The sequence below is a fragment of the Hyperoodon ampullatus genome (genome assembly GCF_949752795.1).
Source record: "Hyperoodon ampullatus genome assembly, chromosome: 4".
Classification (NCBI taxonomy): domain Eukaryota; kingdom Metazoa; phylum Chordata; class Mammalia; order Artiodactyla; family Ziphiidae; genus Hyperoodon; species Hyperoodon ampullatus.
Genome location: NC_136917.1, coordinates 82144577 through 82162239, shown reverse-complemented (window position 1 = coordinate 82162239; position 17663 = coordinate 82144577). Strand labels below are relative to the sequence as shown.

The window sequence follows — 17663 nt, the reverse complement described above, 5'->3', positions numbered from 1 at the left end:
TGAGGAATGCCTGGGAGCCTACATGCAACAGGTGATCCTGTTCCTGTCAAACAAATGCCATCACACTGTGGGTAGGTACAGAAGGCTAGCCTGAGTGGCCACTGATCCCATCCACCAATTCAGGCTAGCCTCTCATCAGTATACTGTAACTTATTTAGATTTTGCGGCAGGTGTCTGAAAGTCAACATAATAGGTGTAGATGCTTCCAAAGGCCATTCTTTTCCTTCATTGGTATCCAGCCATAAAAATCACTTGCTTTCATTGTCTATACACAGCCCCAAATATCAAGATAGCTATCACACAGCCCATACATTTCTGACCTTGTCCTCTCTGTCCTCTTCCTTTATGCTCCTTGTTTATCAGAATGTCTTCATAAGTGAAATGACTCTGGTAAGAACCTTTTCCTCGTGTTTAAATTAGAAAGTAAGTAATGGACTTTGCCATTTTCTTTTCATATCGTCCTTCACTTAAAGCAGTGACTTTGTGTTGGAATCACATGGAGAACTTTAAAAGATTCTAGTCACATTTAAGTTTAAAAAACACTGATTTAAAAGTTGCACCAGTTATAAAGTAAGAATAATGTTTTGCCTTATTTTGGTAACTAACCATATTCCTCAATTTTTAAACATTCATACTCTAAGAGTATTTGTTTTGCTTTGAAATACAGTGCTTCATATTGTGTCATGAATATGGAAGTGACCACAAGTAAGAATATATGTGATCTTACATATACAGAAAAGTATTATGAGATAAGGTAAAGGGTGGGAAATATACCAATGCTACTCTGAGTTCATAATTGAATAATCACTTACTCTGCCTTAATTGCCTCATCTCTAAAATCTGAAGGTTAAACCAGGTAGGTCTAATACCTTCTGGCTTCTTTCTCTGATCCTATCATCAGTACCACTTCATTTCTGAGGATACTGATTTCTCCAGAGGATACTGATTTCTCCATAGAGCTAGGTGGAAGGGGATATTTAAACCCTCTGGAAATATTATATTTAAACAGTATCAACTTACTAATAAGGCCATGTTTCTATGATTGTAATTATCCAGTTGTAGCAAGACAGGGCAAGTGTATTTATTTTCTCACTTTCTCCTCAGTCTTGTCCCTCCTGCCAGATTTGTTGCAAAAACTCATTCAGTGAGACCAAAAATTCCTTCTTTGGTTAGTAACTGAATGGCTAAATTACATTTATCAATTCAAATGGAGATGATTATAATTAATTATTTAATAAAACAAAAGTAAGTATGAAGAAAGATCATTTTCCTAGGTTGAGTTTTTTTAAGGTTAATAAAGATATGTAAAGGTTAGGCTAGATGTTTTCTTAAACTACAAACTGTTGTCATTTTTGAAATGTGTAAGCATTTGTTTGTATAAGTAATATGTATTCATTGCAGAAAATGTGGACTCTTCAGGAAAGCACAAAGAACTAAATAACTTACTGGTATTCCAACCACTGAGAGAGATGCTCTTTTCACAGCTGGGCTTATTTCTTTGCTTCACAAATATGAATTCCTTGTAAAAAATAAAATTAGGAGCAAATTATGTATACAAGTTTCTGACTTGCTTGTTTAAATATCATATTGTCTTTAAATATTATAGATATAAAAATATATTCATAATATATTAAGGAAATGCTACAAGTAATAACCATTCCCTCAAACTTAGATATTTAAGATGTAGACCACATTTTTAAGGGGCAGAGTTGCTATTATAACTCATGATTTTTAGACCTATTGGGAATGAGGGAAACCAGGTTACCTTGTGCAAATTTGAGACTCTTGGATGGCTATACAGTGAGCATCCTAACCATCTTAGCTAACATAAAAGGGATGCTATTTAAAAGTAGTTTAAAAGGATTCCAGTCTGTTGAAAGATCCCCAAATATTGTAAAGTCTCATTGTTTGCGGCCCTCTTCTGTAGGTCCTGCCTGTGCCCCATTGTTGTCTGCCTACTGAGACGGCTAGGCAATCTTGATTGTCTGTGGTCCTCCCAAGGTTGAGATTCTGTCTGGAGATCTGGACTTCCTTGCCTGGGCCCTCCTGTAGGTGCCCCAGCCTTGCCTCCTGACCATGCATGTAGTCACTGGTCTTTCAACCAAGAAGACCCCATACCTCACAACTTGGAATGCATGCACCTTGATCATGGAGCAGGAAGGCTTTAATCTCTGGGGCACCATACAGTGTCACACGACTCTTCCTAAGAGATCAGCACAATAGCCTATAATTCAAAAAAGGACCACTGTTGAGTTTTTCAAAATAAAGGTAGCCCATTACTTTCTTCATGCTGGTAAACCTCTGGAATAGTAAGGCTGTTATCCCTGACCTTCAGCACTTCACGTATGTCTGTTGTCCAGATTCAAATCACTGTGATCCTTTCTGTTCTGCATGTGGACACGTTTGAAGTTGTGCACATAATGCATCAGTTTCCATTCCTGGCTTTTCACAGTTGATTGTCCTGAAGACCTGCTGGTCTTATCTGCACAGAAGATTATAGAATATTATTTTTAGAGAAAAATGATTTCCTCTCTGTGCATTTATGCTAATCACTAATTTGTATATCCATGTATAACTGATTTGCTCTATTTTTAAGTCCCAGAAAGTTCAGCAAGTTGCTGTTTTACCATTTATTTCTTATGATTAAAATGTGTTTGATACAAACACATTTGTTCTTAGTTCACCTATTTTAAGTTTTTTACCATCAAGCTAAAGGCATGTTACTTGTTCATATTGGCCATGCAGTTTCTGTCATATTGATGGAAGAAACTGATAACTATCTGAAGATTAAAAACTGTAGTAATGTACTTAAGTACAAAACATTGTTTAATGTGCTTGAGACCAAAAATAATAACTCTTCGGGGTTCTTTTCCCTCCTGGTTTTCAGGGTGCTGGTTGCACAGCCCTGGTGGTAGCTGTGGTCGCAAGGAAGCTGGAACTTACCAAAGCAGAAAAGCACGTGCACAACTTCATGATGGACACTCAACTGACAAAAAGAGTAAGTTACCACCCTTGTATCTCCAAGGGGAATATTAGTGTTTTTTCTTTCTTTGGTTTAAATTTTCATTTTATTTTATGTTGGAGTATATAGTTGATTTACAATGTTGTGTTAGTTTCAGGTGTTCAGCAAAGTGATTTAGTTATACATACACATATATCTATTCTTTTTCAGATTCTTTTCCTACATAGGTTATTACAGAATAATGTTCCCTGTGCTATACAGTAGGTCCTTGTTGTTTATCTGTTTTATACATAGTAGTGTGTATATTGTTAATCTCAAACCCTTAATTTATCCCCTCCCACACCTTTCCCCTTTGGTAACCATAAGTTTGTTTTCGAAGTCTGTAAGTCTGTTTCTGTTTTGTACATAAATTCATTTGTATCGGGGCTTCCCTGGTGGTGCAGTGGTTGAGAGTCCGCCTGCCGATGCAGGGGACACGGGTTCGTGCCCCAGTCCGGGAGGATCCCACATGCCGCGGAGCGGCTGGGCCCGTGAGCCATGGCCGCTGAACCTGCGTGTCCGGAGCCTGTGCTCCACAGCGGGAGAGGCCACAGCAGTGAGAGGCCCGTGTACCACAAAGAAAAAAAAAATCATTTGTATCATCTTTTTAGATTCCACGTATGTGATATCATATGGTATTTGTCTTTGACTTACTTCACTTAGTATGAGAATCTCTAGGTCCATCCATGTTCCTGCAAATGGCATTATTTCATTCTTATGGCTGAATAATATTTCATTGTATATATGTACCACATCATCTTTATCCATTCGTCTGTAGATGGACATTTAGGTTGCTTCCATGTCTTGGCTATTGTAAACGTGCTGAAATGAACATTGGGGTGCATGTATCCTTTCGAACCATGGTTTTCTCCAGATATAGGCCTAGGAGTGGGATTGCTGGATCTTATGATAGCTCTATTTTTAGCTTTTTAAGGAACCTCCATATTGTTCTCCACAGGGCTGCACCAATTCACATTCTCACCAATGGTGTAGGAGGATTCCGTTTCCTCCACACTGTCTCCAGCATTTGTTGTTTGTAGATTTTCTGATGATGCCCATTCTGACTGGTGTGATACCTCATTGTAGTTTTGATTTGCATTTCTCTAATACTTAGTGATGTTGAGCATCTTTTCATGTGCCTCCTGGCCATCTGTATGTCTTCTTTGGAGAAATGTCTATTTAGGTCTTCTGCCCATTTTTTGATTGGTTTTTTGTTGTTGAGTTGTATGAGCTGTTTGTATATTTTGGAGTTTAAGACCTTGTCAGTCGCATCATTTGCAAATATTTCCTCCCATTCTGTGTGTTGTCTTTTCATTTTGTTTTTGGTTTCCTTTGCTGTGAAAAAGCTTTCAAGTGTAATTAGGCCCATTTGTTTATTTTGTTTTCATTTTCATTACTCTAGGAGGTGGATCCTAAAAGATATTGCTGCAATTTATGTCAAGGAGTGTGCTACGTTTTCCTGGAAGACTTTTATGGTATTTGGTCTTGCATTTAGGTCTTTAATCCATTTTGAGTTTGTTTTTGTGTACAGTGTTACAGAATGTTCTAATTTCAGTCTTTTACATGTAGCTGTCCAGTTTTCCCAGCACCACTTATGGAAGAGACTGTCTTTTCTCTATTGTATATTCTTGCCTCCTTATTGTAGATTAATTGAACATAGGTGTGTGGGTTTATTTCTGGGCTTTCTATCCTGTTCTGTTGATCTATATTTCTGTTTTTGTGCCAGTACCATACTGTCTTGATTACTGTAGCTTTGTAGTATAGTCTGATGGCAGGGAGCCTGATTCCACTAGCTCCATTTTTCTTTCTCAAGATTGCTATGGCTATTCAGGTTCTTTTGTGTTTCCAAACAAATTTTAAGACTTTTTGTTCTAGAACTGCAGAAAATTGGGAATTTAAAAGGGATTGCATTGAGTCTGTAGATTACCTTGGGTAGTATAGTGATTTTGACAGTAATTGATTCTTCTAATCCAGGTACAGGGTATATTTTTGCAGCTGTTTCTGTCCTCTTCAATTTCTTTCATCAGTGTCTTATAGTTTTCTGAGTACAGGTTTTTTACCTCCTTAGGTAGGTTTATCCTAGGTATTTTATTCTTTTTGATGCAATGGTTAATGGGATTGTTTCCTTAATTTCTCTTTCTGACCTTCAGTTGTTTGTTAGTGTATAGGAATGCAAGAGATTTCTGTGTATTAATTTTGTATCCTGAAACTTTACCAAATTCATTGATGAACTCTAGTAATCTTCTGGTATCATCCTTAGGATTTTCTGTGTATAGTGTCATGTCATATCATGTTTACTTCTTTTCCAATTTGTATTCCTTTCATTTCTTTTTCTTCTCTGATTTCTGTGGCTAGGACTCCCAAAACTATGTTGAATAAAAGTGGTGAGAGTGGACACGCTTGTCTTGTTCCTCATCTTAGAGGAAATGCTTTCAGCTTTTCACCATTGGGTATGATATTAACTGTAGGTTTGTCATATATGGTCCTTATGTTGAGGTATATTCCCTCTCGACACACTTTCTGGTGAGTTTTTATCATAAATGGGTGTTGAATTTTGTCAAAAGCTTTTTCTGCATTTACTGAGATGATCATTTGGTTTTTATTCTTCAGTTTGTTAATGTTGCGTATCACACTGACTGATTTGCAAATATTGAAAAATCCTTGCATTCCTGGGATAAATCCCTCTTGATCATGGTGTATGATCCTTTTAATGCACTGTTGGATTCAGTTTGCTAGTATTTTGTTGAGGATTTTTGCATGTATGTTAATCAGTGATACTGGCCTGTAAGTTTCTTATTTTGTGGCATCTTTGTCTGGTATCAGGGTGATTATGGCCTCATAGAATGAGTTTGGAAGTGTTCCTTCCTCTGCAATTTTTCAAAATAGTTTCAAAAGGATAGGTGTTAACTCGTCTCTAGATGTTTGATAGGGCTCACCTGTGAATCCGTCTGGTCCTGGACTTTCATTTGTTGGGCATTCTTTAATCACAGTTTCAATTTCAGTGCTTGTGACTGGTCTGTTCATATTTTCTATTGCTTCCTGGTTCGGTCTTGGGAGGTTGTACCTTTCCAAGAATCTTTCCATTTCTTTGAGGTTGTCCACTTTATTGGCATATAGTTGCTTGTAGTAGTCTTATGATCCTTTGTATTTCTTTGGTGTCAGTTGTAACTTTTCCATTTTCATTTCAATCGTTTCATTTATTGATGTAAGCCCTCTCTTTTTCTTGATGAGTCTGAATAAAGGTTTATCAACATTGTTTATCTTTTCCAAGAACCAGCTTTGAGTTTTATTAATCTGTGCTATTGTTTTCTTTGTTTCTATTTCATTTATTTCTGCTCTGATCTTTATGATTTCTTTCCTTCTACTAACTTTGGGTTTTGTTTTTTCTTTCTCTAGTTGCTTTAGGTGTAAGGTTAGGTTGTTTGTATGGGATTTTTCTTGCTTCCTGAGGTAAGATTGTATTGCTATAAACTTCCCTGTTAAAGGTGTCCCATAGCTTTTGGATCATCATGTTTTAATTTGTCTCTAGGTATTTTTTTCATTTCCTCTTTGATTTCTTCAGTGATCCATTGGTTGTTTAGTAACACATTGTTTAGCATCCATGTGTTTGTGTTTTTTATAGTTTTTTTCTTTCCCGCTTGTAGTTGATTTCTAATCTCATAGCCTTGTGGTCGGAAAAGATGCTTGGTATGATTTCAGTTTTCTTGAATTTATCAGTGCTAGGTTTATGGCCCAGTACGTGATCTATCCTGGAGAGTGTTCCATAAGCACCTGAGAAGAAAGTGTATTCTGCTCTTTTTGGGTGGACTTCTCTATAAATATCAATTAAGTCCATCTGATATAATATGCCATTTAAGACCTGTGCTTCCTTAATGATTTTCTGTTTGGATGATCTGTCCATTGCTGAAAGTGGGGTGTTAAAGTCCCCGACTATTATTGTGTTACTGTTGATTTCTCCTTTTATGGCTGTTAGCATTTGCCTTGTGTATTGAGATGCTCCTATGTTGGGTGCATATATATTTATAATTGTTATATCTTCTTCTTGGATTGATCCCTTGATCATTATGTAGTGTCCTTCCTTGTCTCTTGTGACAGTCTTTTATTTTAAAGTCTATTTTGTCTGATACGAGAATTGCTACTCCAGCTTTCTTTTGATTTCCATTTGCATGGAATATCTTTTTCCATCCCCTCACTTGCAGTCTGTATGTGTCCCTAGATCTGAAGTGAGTCTCTTGTAGACAGCATATAGATGGGTCTTATTTTTGTATCCATTCAGCCAGTCTGTGTCTTTTGGTTGGAGCATCTAATCCATTTATATTTAAGGTAATTACCAATATGTATGTTCCTGTTGCCATTTTCTTAATTGTTTTGGTGTTATTTTCATGGGTCTTTTTTCTTCCTTTCCCCTTTTGTTCTCTTCTCTTCTGATTTGATGACTATCTTTAGTGTTGTTTGGATTTCTTTTTTGTGTGTATATCTGTTGTAGGTTTTTGGTTTGTGGGTACCATGAAGTCTTGATATAGCAGTCTATAAGATTGTTTTAAGTTGCTGTTCTCTTAGTTTCAAATGCATTTCCAGTATCCTGCATTTGAACTCTCCTCTTCTCACAATTGCTGGGTTTGATATCATATTTGTGTGTGGATTATTTCCTACCTTTACTGCATGTTTGCCTTTACTGATGAGCTTTCCCATTTGTAATTTTCTTGTTTCTAGTTGTGTCCTTTTCTTTCCCACCTAGAGTTCTTTTAGTATTTGTTGTAAAGCTGGTCTGGTGGTGCTGAATTCTCTTAGCTTTTGCTTGTTTGCAAAGCTTTTCATTTCTGCATTGAATCTGAACAAGAGCCTTGCTGGGTAGAATATTCTTGATTGTAGCTTTTTCCCTTTCATCACTTTGAATATATCATGACGCTCCCTGCAGAGTTTCTGTGGAGAAATCAGCTGATAACCTTATGGGGATTCCCTTCTTGCTTTTAATATTTTCTCTTTGTCTTTAATTTTTGTCAATTTGATTACTATGTGTCTTGGTGTGTTTCTCCTTGGGTTTATCCTGTATGGGACTCTCTGCACTTCCTGGACTTCAGTGAGTGTTTCCTTTCCTATGTTAAGGAGGTTTTCAGCTATTATCTCTTCAAATATTTTCTCAGGGTCTCTCTCTCTTCCTGGGACCCCTATAAGGTGAATGTTGGTGCATTTACTGTTGTTCTGAGACTGTCCTCATTTCTTTTCATTACTTTTTCTTTATTCTGCTTTGACACAGTGATTTCCACCATCTGTCTTCCAGCTCACTTATCTGTTCTTCTGCCTGATTTATTCAGCTACTGTTTCCTTCTAATGTATTTTTTAATTTTAGTAATTGTATTATTCATCTCTGGTTATTTGTTCTTTGTTTATCTAGATCTTTGTTAAACATTTCCTATATGTATCTTTTAGGTTTGTGCCTCCACTCTTTTTCCATGATTGTGGATCACCTTTACTATCATTATTCTGAATTCTTTCTCAAGTAGCTTGCCTATCTCCACTTAGTTGTTCTTTTGGGGTTTTATCTTGTTCCTTTGTCTGGAACATATTCCTCTGCCATCTCATTTTGTCTAACTTTCTGTGTTTGCAGTCCCACAGGCTGCAGGATTATGGTTCCTCTTGCTTCTGGTGTCTGCCCACTGGTGTGTGGTGCTGGGTCTTGTCCCTCTGGTGGGCAGGGCCATATCAAGGGGTGTGTTTTTAGGCAGCTGTGCACTCAGGAAGCTTTTAAGCAGCCTGTCTGCTGTTGGGTGGTGCTGTGTTCTTGCCCTAAGGTGTCCCAGCACTGGAGCCTTCAGGCTGTTGGGTGGGGCAAGGTCTTGGCATCAAAAGTGGCAGCCTCCAAGACAGCTCCCACCTATGAGTGCTCCCCTGTACCTCCGCCACCAGTGTCCTTTTCCCTGCAGTGAGCCACAGCTGCCCCTCCACCTCCCCAGGAGACCCTCCAAGAGCAGCAGGTAGGTCTGCTCTAGGCTCTAATGAAGTCACTGCTTTTTCCCCTGGGTTTCAGTGTGCACAAGAACTTGTGTGCATCCTCCAAGAGTGGCAGTTCTGCTTCCCCCAGTCCTGTGGATTTCCTGCAATCAAGTCCCACTGACCTTCAAAGCCAAATGCTCTGGGGGCTCCTCCTCCTGATGCCAGTCCTGCAGACTGGGGAGCCTGATGTGGGGCTCAGAACCTCTGTGATATAATTATATGGGAGAACCTCTCCAATATAATTATTTTCCACTTTGTGGGTCACCCACCCAGTGGGTATGGGATTTGATTGTATAGCAAGTGCACCCCTCTTACCATCTTGTTGTGGCTTCTTCTTTGTCTTTGGAAGTAGAATATCTTTTTTGGTAGGTTCCAGTCCTTTTTTATTGATGGTTGTTCAGCAGTTAGTTGTGGTTTTGGTGTTTTTGTGAGAGGAGGTGAGCTCAGGTCCTTCTACCCTACCATCTTGTCCAGGACTCCTGTTTTCTCTCAATGTTGGGCAATAATAGTTTTTACTTTGATCTCTGAAGCTGAAATGATATGGTTTAAAGTTAAGGCATTCTTGGAGTGAGTTCCATTTTTTCACATTGAGAATAAACTCTTCCTAACTTTAGGTCAGTCAGGAAGTAATTGGAAAACCTTGGTATTTACTCAAGTATAAAAATAAACCACATAAAGCTAAAATAGGCATACTTAACATTTAAGTTTGCAGCATGCAAGAGAAGACCAATATTGGATTGAGTAGGAAGGAATATACCATCAGTGTATTATAAAAATTTTATGGGAAGGAGATTCAACTGATATTTTACTGAGCTTCTGTGAGACAGTCACTGTTCTAAAGACTGGGGTTGCAAAGACAAAGAAAAAAACCCCACTACCTTTGGGACCCCAAGGTAGGGATAGAGAGATGTTGAAAATGGTATGGCATCCAGACAGGAGAAAACAGTCATCACAGGTTTTACACAGCCCTCTCTCTGTGCCAGCCGCTGCTCTAAGCATGTCACCTTAGAGCAGTGGCTGGCACACTCGTTTCATCCTTACAACTTCCTGAGTGAAGTGCTAGGATCATAGCCATTATACCAATGTGGAAGCCAAGACCCAGAGGCTAGTTATCCCATGTAAAAAGAAAAAGATTCGTATCACGCTAAATTTTTAGCCTCTCTTCATAGTCACTTGAGACACCAAAATAACAAGGTCAAAAATAACAAAATTATTTTACAGCAGCCATCTTGCTATATAACCACTCCTCAACATGGAATCTCATCGGTCTGCCATTGAAATAACAAAATACGTTGTCATAATTTACCCATAAAAGAATCAAGAGAGGTCTCAAGCAGCATTCTAATTGTAGTGTTTTTACTCACTCTACATCTTATCTATCAGACACTATTTTGAGACATCATTTCAGTTAGTGAGTCCACACAATTCTAGATGATCAAAGACACTTAGTTGCCACCATGCTTTCAACCTGGATTTACCACTTTGGAATGTCTTCTACTTTACACAGGTTTCTCTCATTTTCTTCAGTTCCTGAATTCATTCTCTAAATTTGTGAACATTTCTAAATGTTTCAGGGAAGCACACAGAGGGTGGAAGGAGAGAGGTAAAAGAGCTGAGTGGAAGGTTGGGGTTCTTGTAACCTTCAAAGATATCCTAGGAAATGAAAATACATGCACGTTACATTATTAGTCCACATCTAATCCAAAACTGTAGCACATGTTTTGTGTATCGTGTATCTTAAGGATCAGAAGTTGTGCAATACCAAAAAAAAAATCTCTTCCATAAAGTCCCTTGTATAATCCAAATAATTTTATCATGAAGATTATGTTTTCACAGGAATTAAGTTAATGGCACACTTCAGATACTATGTAGAAAAATACCTTAAAACACCGTATAATCCATATATATCCATGTATTGATAAATCTTTTCAATAGTAAAAAAAAAAAAAACTTGTGACAGAATTCACATAATGAAAACATTTTAAAAAACAACTTAGCATATTTAGACAGATTTCCCCATGTTTGAGAAGGAAAAAAAGTAATTTCTTTACATTTACCTTGGGATATTGATATTCCATATCTTTATTATTGAAACATTTTAGCAGTTGGAAAAGACAAGGGCTTTGATTTAAAAATCTACCATTTAACATTGTTGTATACTGCTTTTGATGAGGATGTATGTGAGAATCACAGAAGTCTCCCAGTTTCTTTCAGGAGACACTCCAGGTTGATTTTACAGTTTAGCTACTTTAGCTGAGGGTCCCTCAACCTCAGCACTATTGGCCTTTTGGGCTGGATATTTGTTGTATGGGACTTTCTTGTGCATTGCGGCATGTATAGCAGCATCCTTGGCCTCCACTCACTAGAAGCTAGATGCCAGCAGCAGTTCCTCTAACTTGTGACAACAAAATTGCCTCTAGGCTTTGCCACGTCTCCTAAAGGGACAAAACCTCTACAGTGAGAACCACTGCTTTTGCTTGTTATTCCCCAAAGATTTGGAGACGGGGACAAGTCCCCTTAACAGATACTCTTTGACCATCCCGAATTGATTGTCATCTTCTTCCTAGGAATAATGTATTCATTTCACAAAAATATACTTGGACCTAATGTAGTCAGGGTTCTGAGTTAACTGCTATATTCCAGGGATCAGATAATTTTAAGCTTTTATAATGCTGTTCCTTCAGTAAATCAGATGAAAGTTCTGTTTCTACCTGCTTGGCAGAAAAATGCACTTGTGCTCTTGCTAATGTTGCTCTTGGGTCCCCTTTAGGGAAATATGGATTCAGGATCTAGATCTATGGATCTAGATGACCTTCCTTTAGTTTTTGTGACTAGAACTCATTTCCCTAGTCATCAGGTTTTCTGATGTTACTGCTTTTCTGTCGTAAGTTCTTGTATACATTTGATAAACTCCCTGTAGATAATGTTGAATTAGTAGTCATATTGTTGGTAGAAAGCTTTTTCAGTAAAAAGTACTGTTCTAGTTTCAAAATTCACATTCTCCATCATGCTTATGATGCTTTATTAATTCTATTATCTCACTACTGTTGCTTAAAAGTGCAGCTACTTTGAAGTATTTCTTGCGAACAGTCTCTCTAATAGGTCTGAGAAAGACACTCGAGCAGGCTTGCTGACAGGTCTATTTTTATAGGCAAAATGTCACTAAGTACAAAAGCAAACGTAAAAATGGCATTAAAATCAAACATAAGTTTCTAGTTTATGATTCCCATTCCATTATTATACTCAATACAACATGAAAATAATAGCCCTTTTATGGTTCTCTCTGTATTATTTTATACAAAGTTATCAATTAATGAGTGTCATTGATTCCATTTAGTTATTTATGGAATTTTTAAATAAAAAATCTAAAATACTGAATGATCAATTAAAAATTATTTCTGGATAATAACCAAGAATAAACAAGGACCTAAAAGCCATACATAGTTACTAAGATGACAGATTAAAAATGAAAATATCCCCTGAAACACTACATCGAAGTTTTTTGATGGTCAACAGGGATAATGGTCACGGACATTCTGAAATCTTAATATGACTTTTTTAACATTCATATTGCTTTTCTTTAAATGATAGATTCTTCTTCCAGGAAGAAATGGAACCTTCCAAGCCTTCCAGTGTGTATTTTAACTAAACTGAACAATTTCCATGAAAAATTATCCACCATGTACAAAGTTTGAGGAACAATTTTATACAGAAATCATTTCTCTGTGGGACTACATTAACCACATAAAATACTATGTGTTTTTTTGTTTTTTTTTTTGTTTTTTGCGGTACGCGGGCCTCTCACTGTTGTGGCCTCTCCCGTTGCGGAGCACAGGCTCTGGATGCGCAGGCTCAGCGGCCATGGCTCACGGGCCCAGCCGCTCCGCGGCATATGGGATCCTCCCAGACCGGGGCACGAACCCGTATCCCCTGCATCAGCAGGCGGACTCTCAACCACTGCGCCACCAGGGAGGCCCTAAAATACTATGTTTGAAAGTAGAACACACAATTCACTGGGCACTAGCATTAATGGAGGATTGTCCTATGTAATTCCAAAAGTTTACGTGACACTCTGCAATTCAAAAATGGCCAATAGGTCCATGTAACCTAAATAATCTAAGGATTTCAAAATCAAAGCATAATAGCAATAACTTATCAGTAGGCTTAACTTATCAGTAGGCTTAGTAAGACAGAACCAGCTATTTAATAGATTCGTAGCATATGACCTTACAGATGCAATGTGTTTACCATGCTAAAGCTTTAGGAAATATATTATTATTACTATTCATTCAGGTTTGAACCAAAAAGAAATCTTGGAGTTTGGCCCTCTGGCTACTTTCATTTTGGAAAGAAACTTGAAAACAAGCAATTCTGAGAACCCAGGCATAATTTTTAAAGTTGCTAGATGTACCATGAAGGATAATTATACATATTAATGTCCACTGTGGGTGTTTCCAATCCTGTTAAGAATTCTCAATAAGATCCATAATAAGAACACTATTATGTAATTATATGTAATTATGTAATTTTGTTTCTTGCATATCTCTTAACAAGTGAACAGAAATTCTAGAGGATTTACTGTGTGTAGCTTTTATATCCTGCTTGGCTACATATCCCAGTGGGTTAAAATACAAATGCATGGATCCCTTAACCTTGCCTTGTTCTATTCACCCCACCGCAGATACCTGGTCTCAAGGAGAACTGGGCTGGCAAGAAAGGTTGGTGTCCTGGGCACATCCAGCCCCACTGCTGCAGGGGCAGTGAGAGCACATGATGTCCTACTAAGCTGCACAGGCTTAGTGGCCTTAACTTTGTCCCCCAGGCATCCTGGAGGCATCACCCACAGCATATAGAGCAACATTTTACTGTAATTATCAGAATGAGAGGCAAGAAACTCTCCTGCCTCAAAAAAGCCTCTGAAGGGAGAGGCAAGAGGAAGAAAAAGAAAGTAGTAAAAAGCAAAGGAAATCTATAAACAAAGTAGCCTGCTAAATAACTCTCTAATTGTATGTATCATATAGGGTTGAACGAAGCAAACATTCAGTTAACGGTCAATCAGCTTTAAGAGCTTTTGTGGTTTATAAAGTATTGTTTCACATAAAAAATATATTTTACCTTACTACCTATAGCTTTAATATTTACCTAGGAGCCAGCAATATAACATTTCATGTCCTTTTTACCTATGAAAGTGGGTTGAAGGCATCTAGTGACTATTACTACTTTTAATAGTATAAATGGCATATAGGGCCTTTGTTTTCTCAAATTATTACTAAAATTTCTGATTATTTTATACCTTTCAAAATTTTTCTGATAAAAGACTTGCATTTGAGTTGACCACTAATTTTTTTAAATTTTTATTTTATATCGGAGTATAGTTGATTGCAATGTTGTGTTAGTTTCAGATGTACAGCAAAGTGATTCAGTTATACATATACATGTATCTATTCTTTTTCAAATTCTTTTCCCACTTAGGTCATTACAGACTATTGAGCAGAGTTCCCTGTGCTATAGTAGGTCCTTGTTGGTTATCTATCAATATTTTAAATATAGCAGTGTGTACATGTCAATTAGTGAGGTAGAACAAATGTTCTTATTTTCCTTTTTCCCTGTGTGAGTGTGTCTTTGGGGGTACAGGAAATGGAGAGAGGAAGAGAAGGTTCCTGTTAAGAAAGGGCCCACCTTTCACTTTCCTTGTTCTGTGAAGTAGAGGAAATAAGTTATATTTCATAGTGGCACTGGGCCATTAATTGGCAACATACAATACAGCTACTAATTATTGAGAGATATCTGTGAATCCCTCGTACCAACTCTCAGGGTATCTAGCAAGTGATAGAGACTCAATACATTTGTTGAAAAATGGAAATGCTCTGACCCCCTTCAGATCCTAGGTCTCGTCTTTAAACCTGTACACCCTTCGTATCAGGAGGGTCCTTTGGTTGATAAAATATGCATCTATGGTTATGATTAGAAGTTTTTATGATACAAATTACTATGGTGCCAAATTTAACACCATAGACATTTATTTAGTACCAGCTATGCCAAAAGCACTGAGCTAGGGAGAAACAATGACGTGACCTCTAAAACTTTGTAAATGCCCTGGAAAGTGGAGCAGGGGCTCCAGAGTTACATTGTTACATGACTATAGAGCAGGGTTCTTAACTGCAAATAAACTTTCATCTCAATGATCACAAATGCACAGACCTACTTCTCCTCTCCCCCGTTTTTCCTGTAAGTTTGGATTAGCATTTTCATGTAACAATTCCCGCCCTTCAAACCTGTAAAACACTGAGGTGTTTCCACCCTGTCTTCTGTTCCCTTTCAACTCTATGAGGAACCGAGGAAAAAAATCTACTATTATCAGTAGAGGATAAGTTTTTCTATGTTTGGATATATTGTTTTGTTTCTGCTGTATTGAAAAGTAGCAGTTAAATAAGATGCTTTGAGAGATTTATTCCTGTATTTGAAAGGGAGTTAGTTAGTTAGAAAGGGGATGTTTCACCATAAATGGATATATTTCACAGTTCTTAAAAGCAGCTGTAGGGATTTCATTTTCAGATGAGGAGTCAATTATTTTTCAGCCTGTCATCTACATCGCATGTTTAGTGAATACAAATCCTACAATATAAGGTCCAGGGGTTATCGCCCACCACAGTACACTCTGAAATTGAGGTTCCCTACTCCCTTCCAGTCATTCCCCCACCATCCCAAAGAAAAAGAATCATTTAAAATACATTAAGGACAAGCATTGGATCACCTTTGAAAATTTTATAGACTTTAGATGAGAATCCAAACCAAAATTAATTGCTGTGTTCTATTCCAAACACTGCTATGTTCAACTGCTGTGTTCTTGTCTCATCACTTCTTTCCCAGTTTTCTCGCTGCCTCACTGGTCTGTGTTCTAGGTTCTTACTCTGTGTCTTGAGCTGATAAAACCAGGGAGGGAGGATATACCAGGGCCCTTACCAGTCCTCCAGGCAGTACATCTGCTCAGAGAGCTGAGACTTCCAGTAGCCAGCCCTTCTCCTTGCTAGCAGGGAGGGTCTGTCCCAACCTCAGGCAGTGCTGGCTAGTCACTTCCCACTCCTCTCTCTTTAAAAGCAAGGTCCTCCTACAAATCTACAGTCATCAAAACAGTATGATACTGGCCCCAAAACAGAAATATACATCAATGGAACAGGATAGAAAGCCCAGAAATAAACGCACACACCTATGGTCAATTAAGCTATGACAGAGGAGACAAGAATATACAATGGAGAAAAGACAGTCTCTTCAATAAATGGCGTTGGGGTAACTAGACAGCTACATGTAAAAGAATGAAATTAGAATACTCACTAACACCAAAAATAAGCTCAAAATGGATTAAAGACCTAAATGTAAGCGCAGACACTGTAAAACTCTTAGAGGAAAACATAGGAAGAACATTCTTTGACATAAATTGCAGCAAAATCTTTTTTGATCTGTCTCCTGGAGTTATGGAAATAAACAAACAAATGGGACCTAATTAAACTCAAAATCTTTTTCACAGCAAAGGAAACCATAAACAAAACGAAAAGACAACCCATAAAATAGAAAATATTTGCAGATGATGCAACTGACAAGGGATTAATCTCCAAAATTTACAAACAGCTCATGTGCCTCAATATCAAAAAAAGCAAACAGCCCAATCCAAAAATGGGCAGAAGACCTAGATAGACATTTCTCCAAAGAAGACATACAGATGGCCAGGAGGCACATGAAAAGATGCTCAACATCACATCATCATCATTATTTACAGAAATGCAAATCAAAACTACAATGAGGTATCACCTCACACGGGTCAGAATGGCCATCATCAAAAAGTCTACAAACAATAAATGCTGGAGAGGGTGTGGAGAAACGGGAACCCTCCTACACTGTTGGTGGGAATATAAATTGGTAAAACAGTGGAGAGCAGTATGGAGTTTCCTTTAAAAAAACTAAGAATAGAGCTACCATATGACCCAGCAATCCCACTACTGTGTATATACCCAGAGAAAGCCATAATTCAAAAGGATACATGCACCCCAATGTTCATTGCAACACTGTTTACAATAGCCAAGACAAGGAAGCAACCTAAATGTCCATCAACAGAGGAATGGATAAAGAAGATGTGGTACAGATAAACAATGGAATATTACTCAGCCATAAATAAAAAAATGAAATAATGCCATTTGCAGCAACATGGATGGACCTGGAGATTATCATACTAAGTGAAGTAGTCAGACAGAGAAAAACAAATATCATCATATGATGTCAATTTTATGCAGAATCTAAAAGAAAAATGATACAAATGAACTTATTTACAAAACAGAAACAGCAACTTAGAGAACGAATTTATGGTTTACCAGAGGGAAAGGGTGGGGGTGAGGGATAGATTGGGAGTTTGGGACTGACATGTACACACTACTGTCTATAAAATAGATAACCACCAAGCACCTACTGCATAGCACAGGGAAGTCGGCTCAATATTCTGTAATAACCTAAAAGGGAAAATAATTTGCAAAAGAATGGATACTTGAATGGTTATAACTGAATCACTTTGCTGTACACCCGTAACTAACACACCATTGTTAATCAACTATACCCTGATATAAAGTAAACATTTTTTAATTAAAAATAAAAGCAAGGTCCTCCAACCTCAGCAAGTTAT

General features: G+C 37.6%; 1 protein-coding gene across 1 annotated transcript in view; it reads left to right on the top strand.

Annotated features, from left to right (window-relative positions):
* The window catches only part of KCNN2 (potassium calcium-activated channel subfamily N member 2), a 177914-nt gene that overhangs the window by 148686 nt on the left and 11565 nt on the right, over positions 1-17663 (top strand). Inside the window, exon 5 of the mRNA XM_079703532.1 lies at positions 2888-2998. Within this exon, the coding sequence (XP_079559658.1) occupies positions 2888-2998 (111 nt within the window). The remainder of the gene's footprint in view (positions 1-2887; positions 2999-17663) is intronic.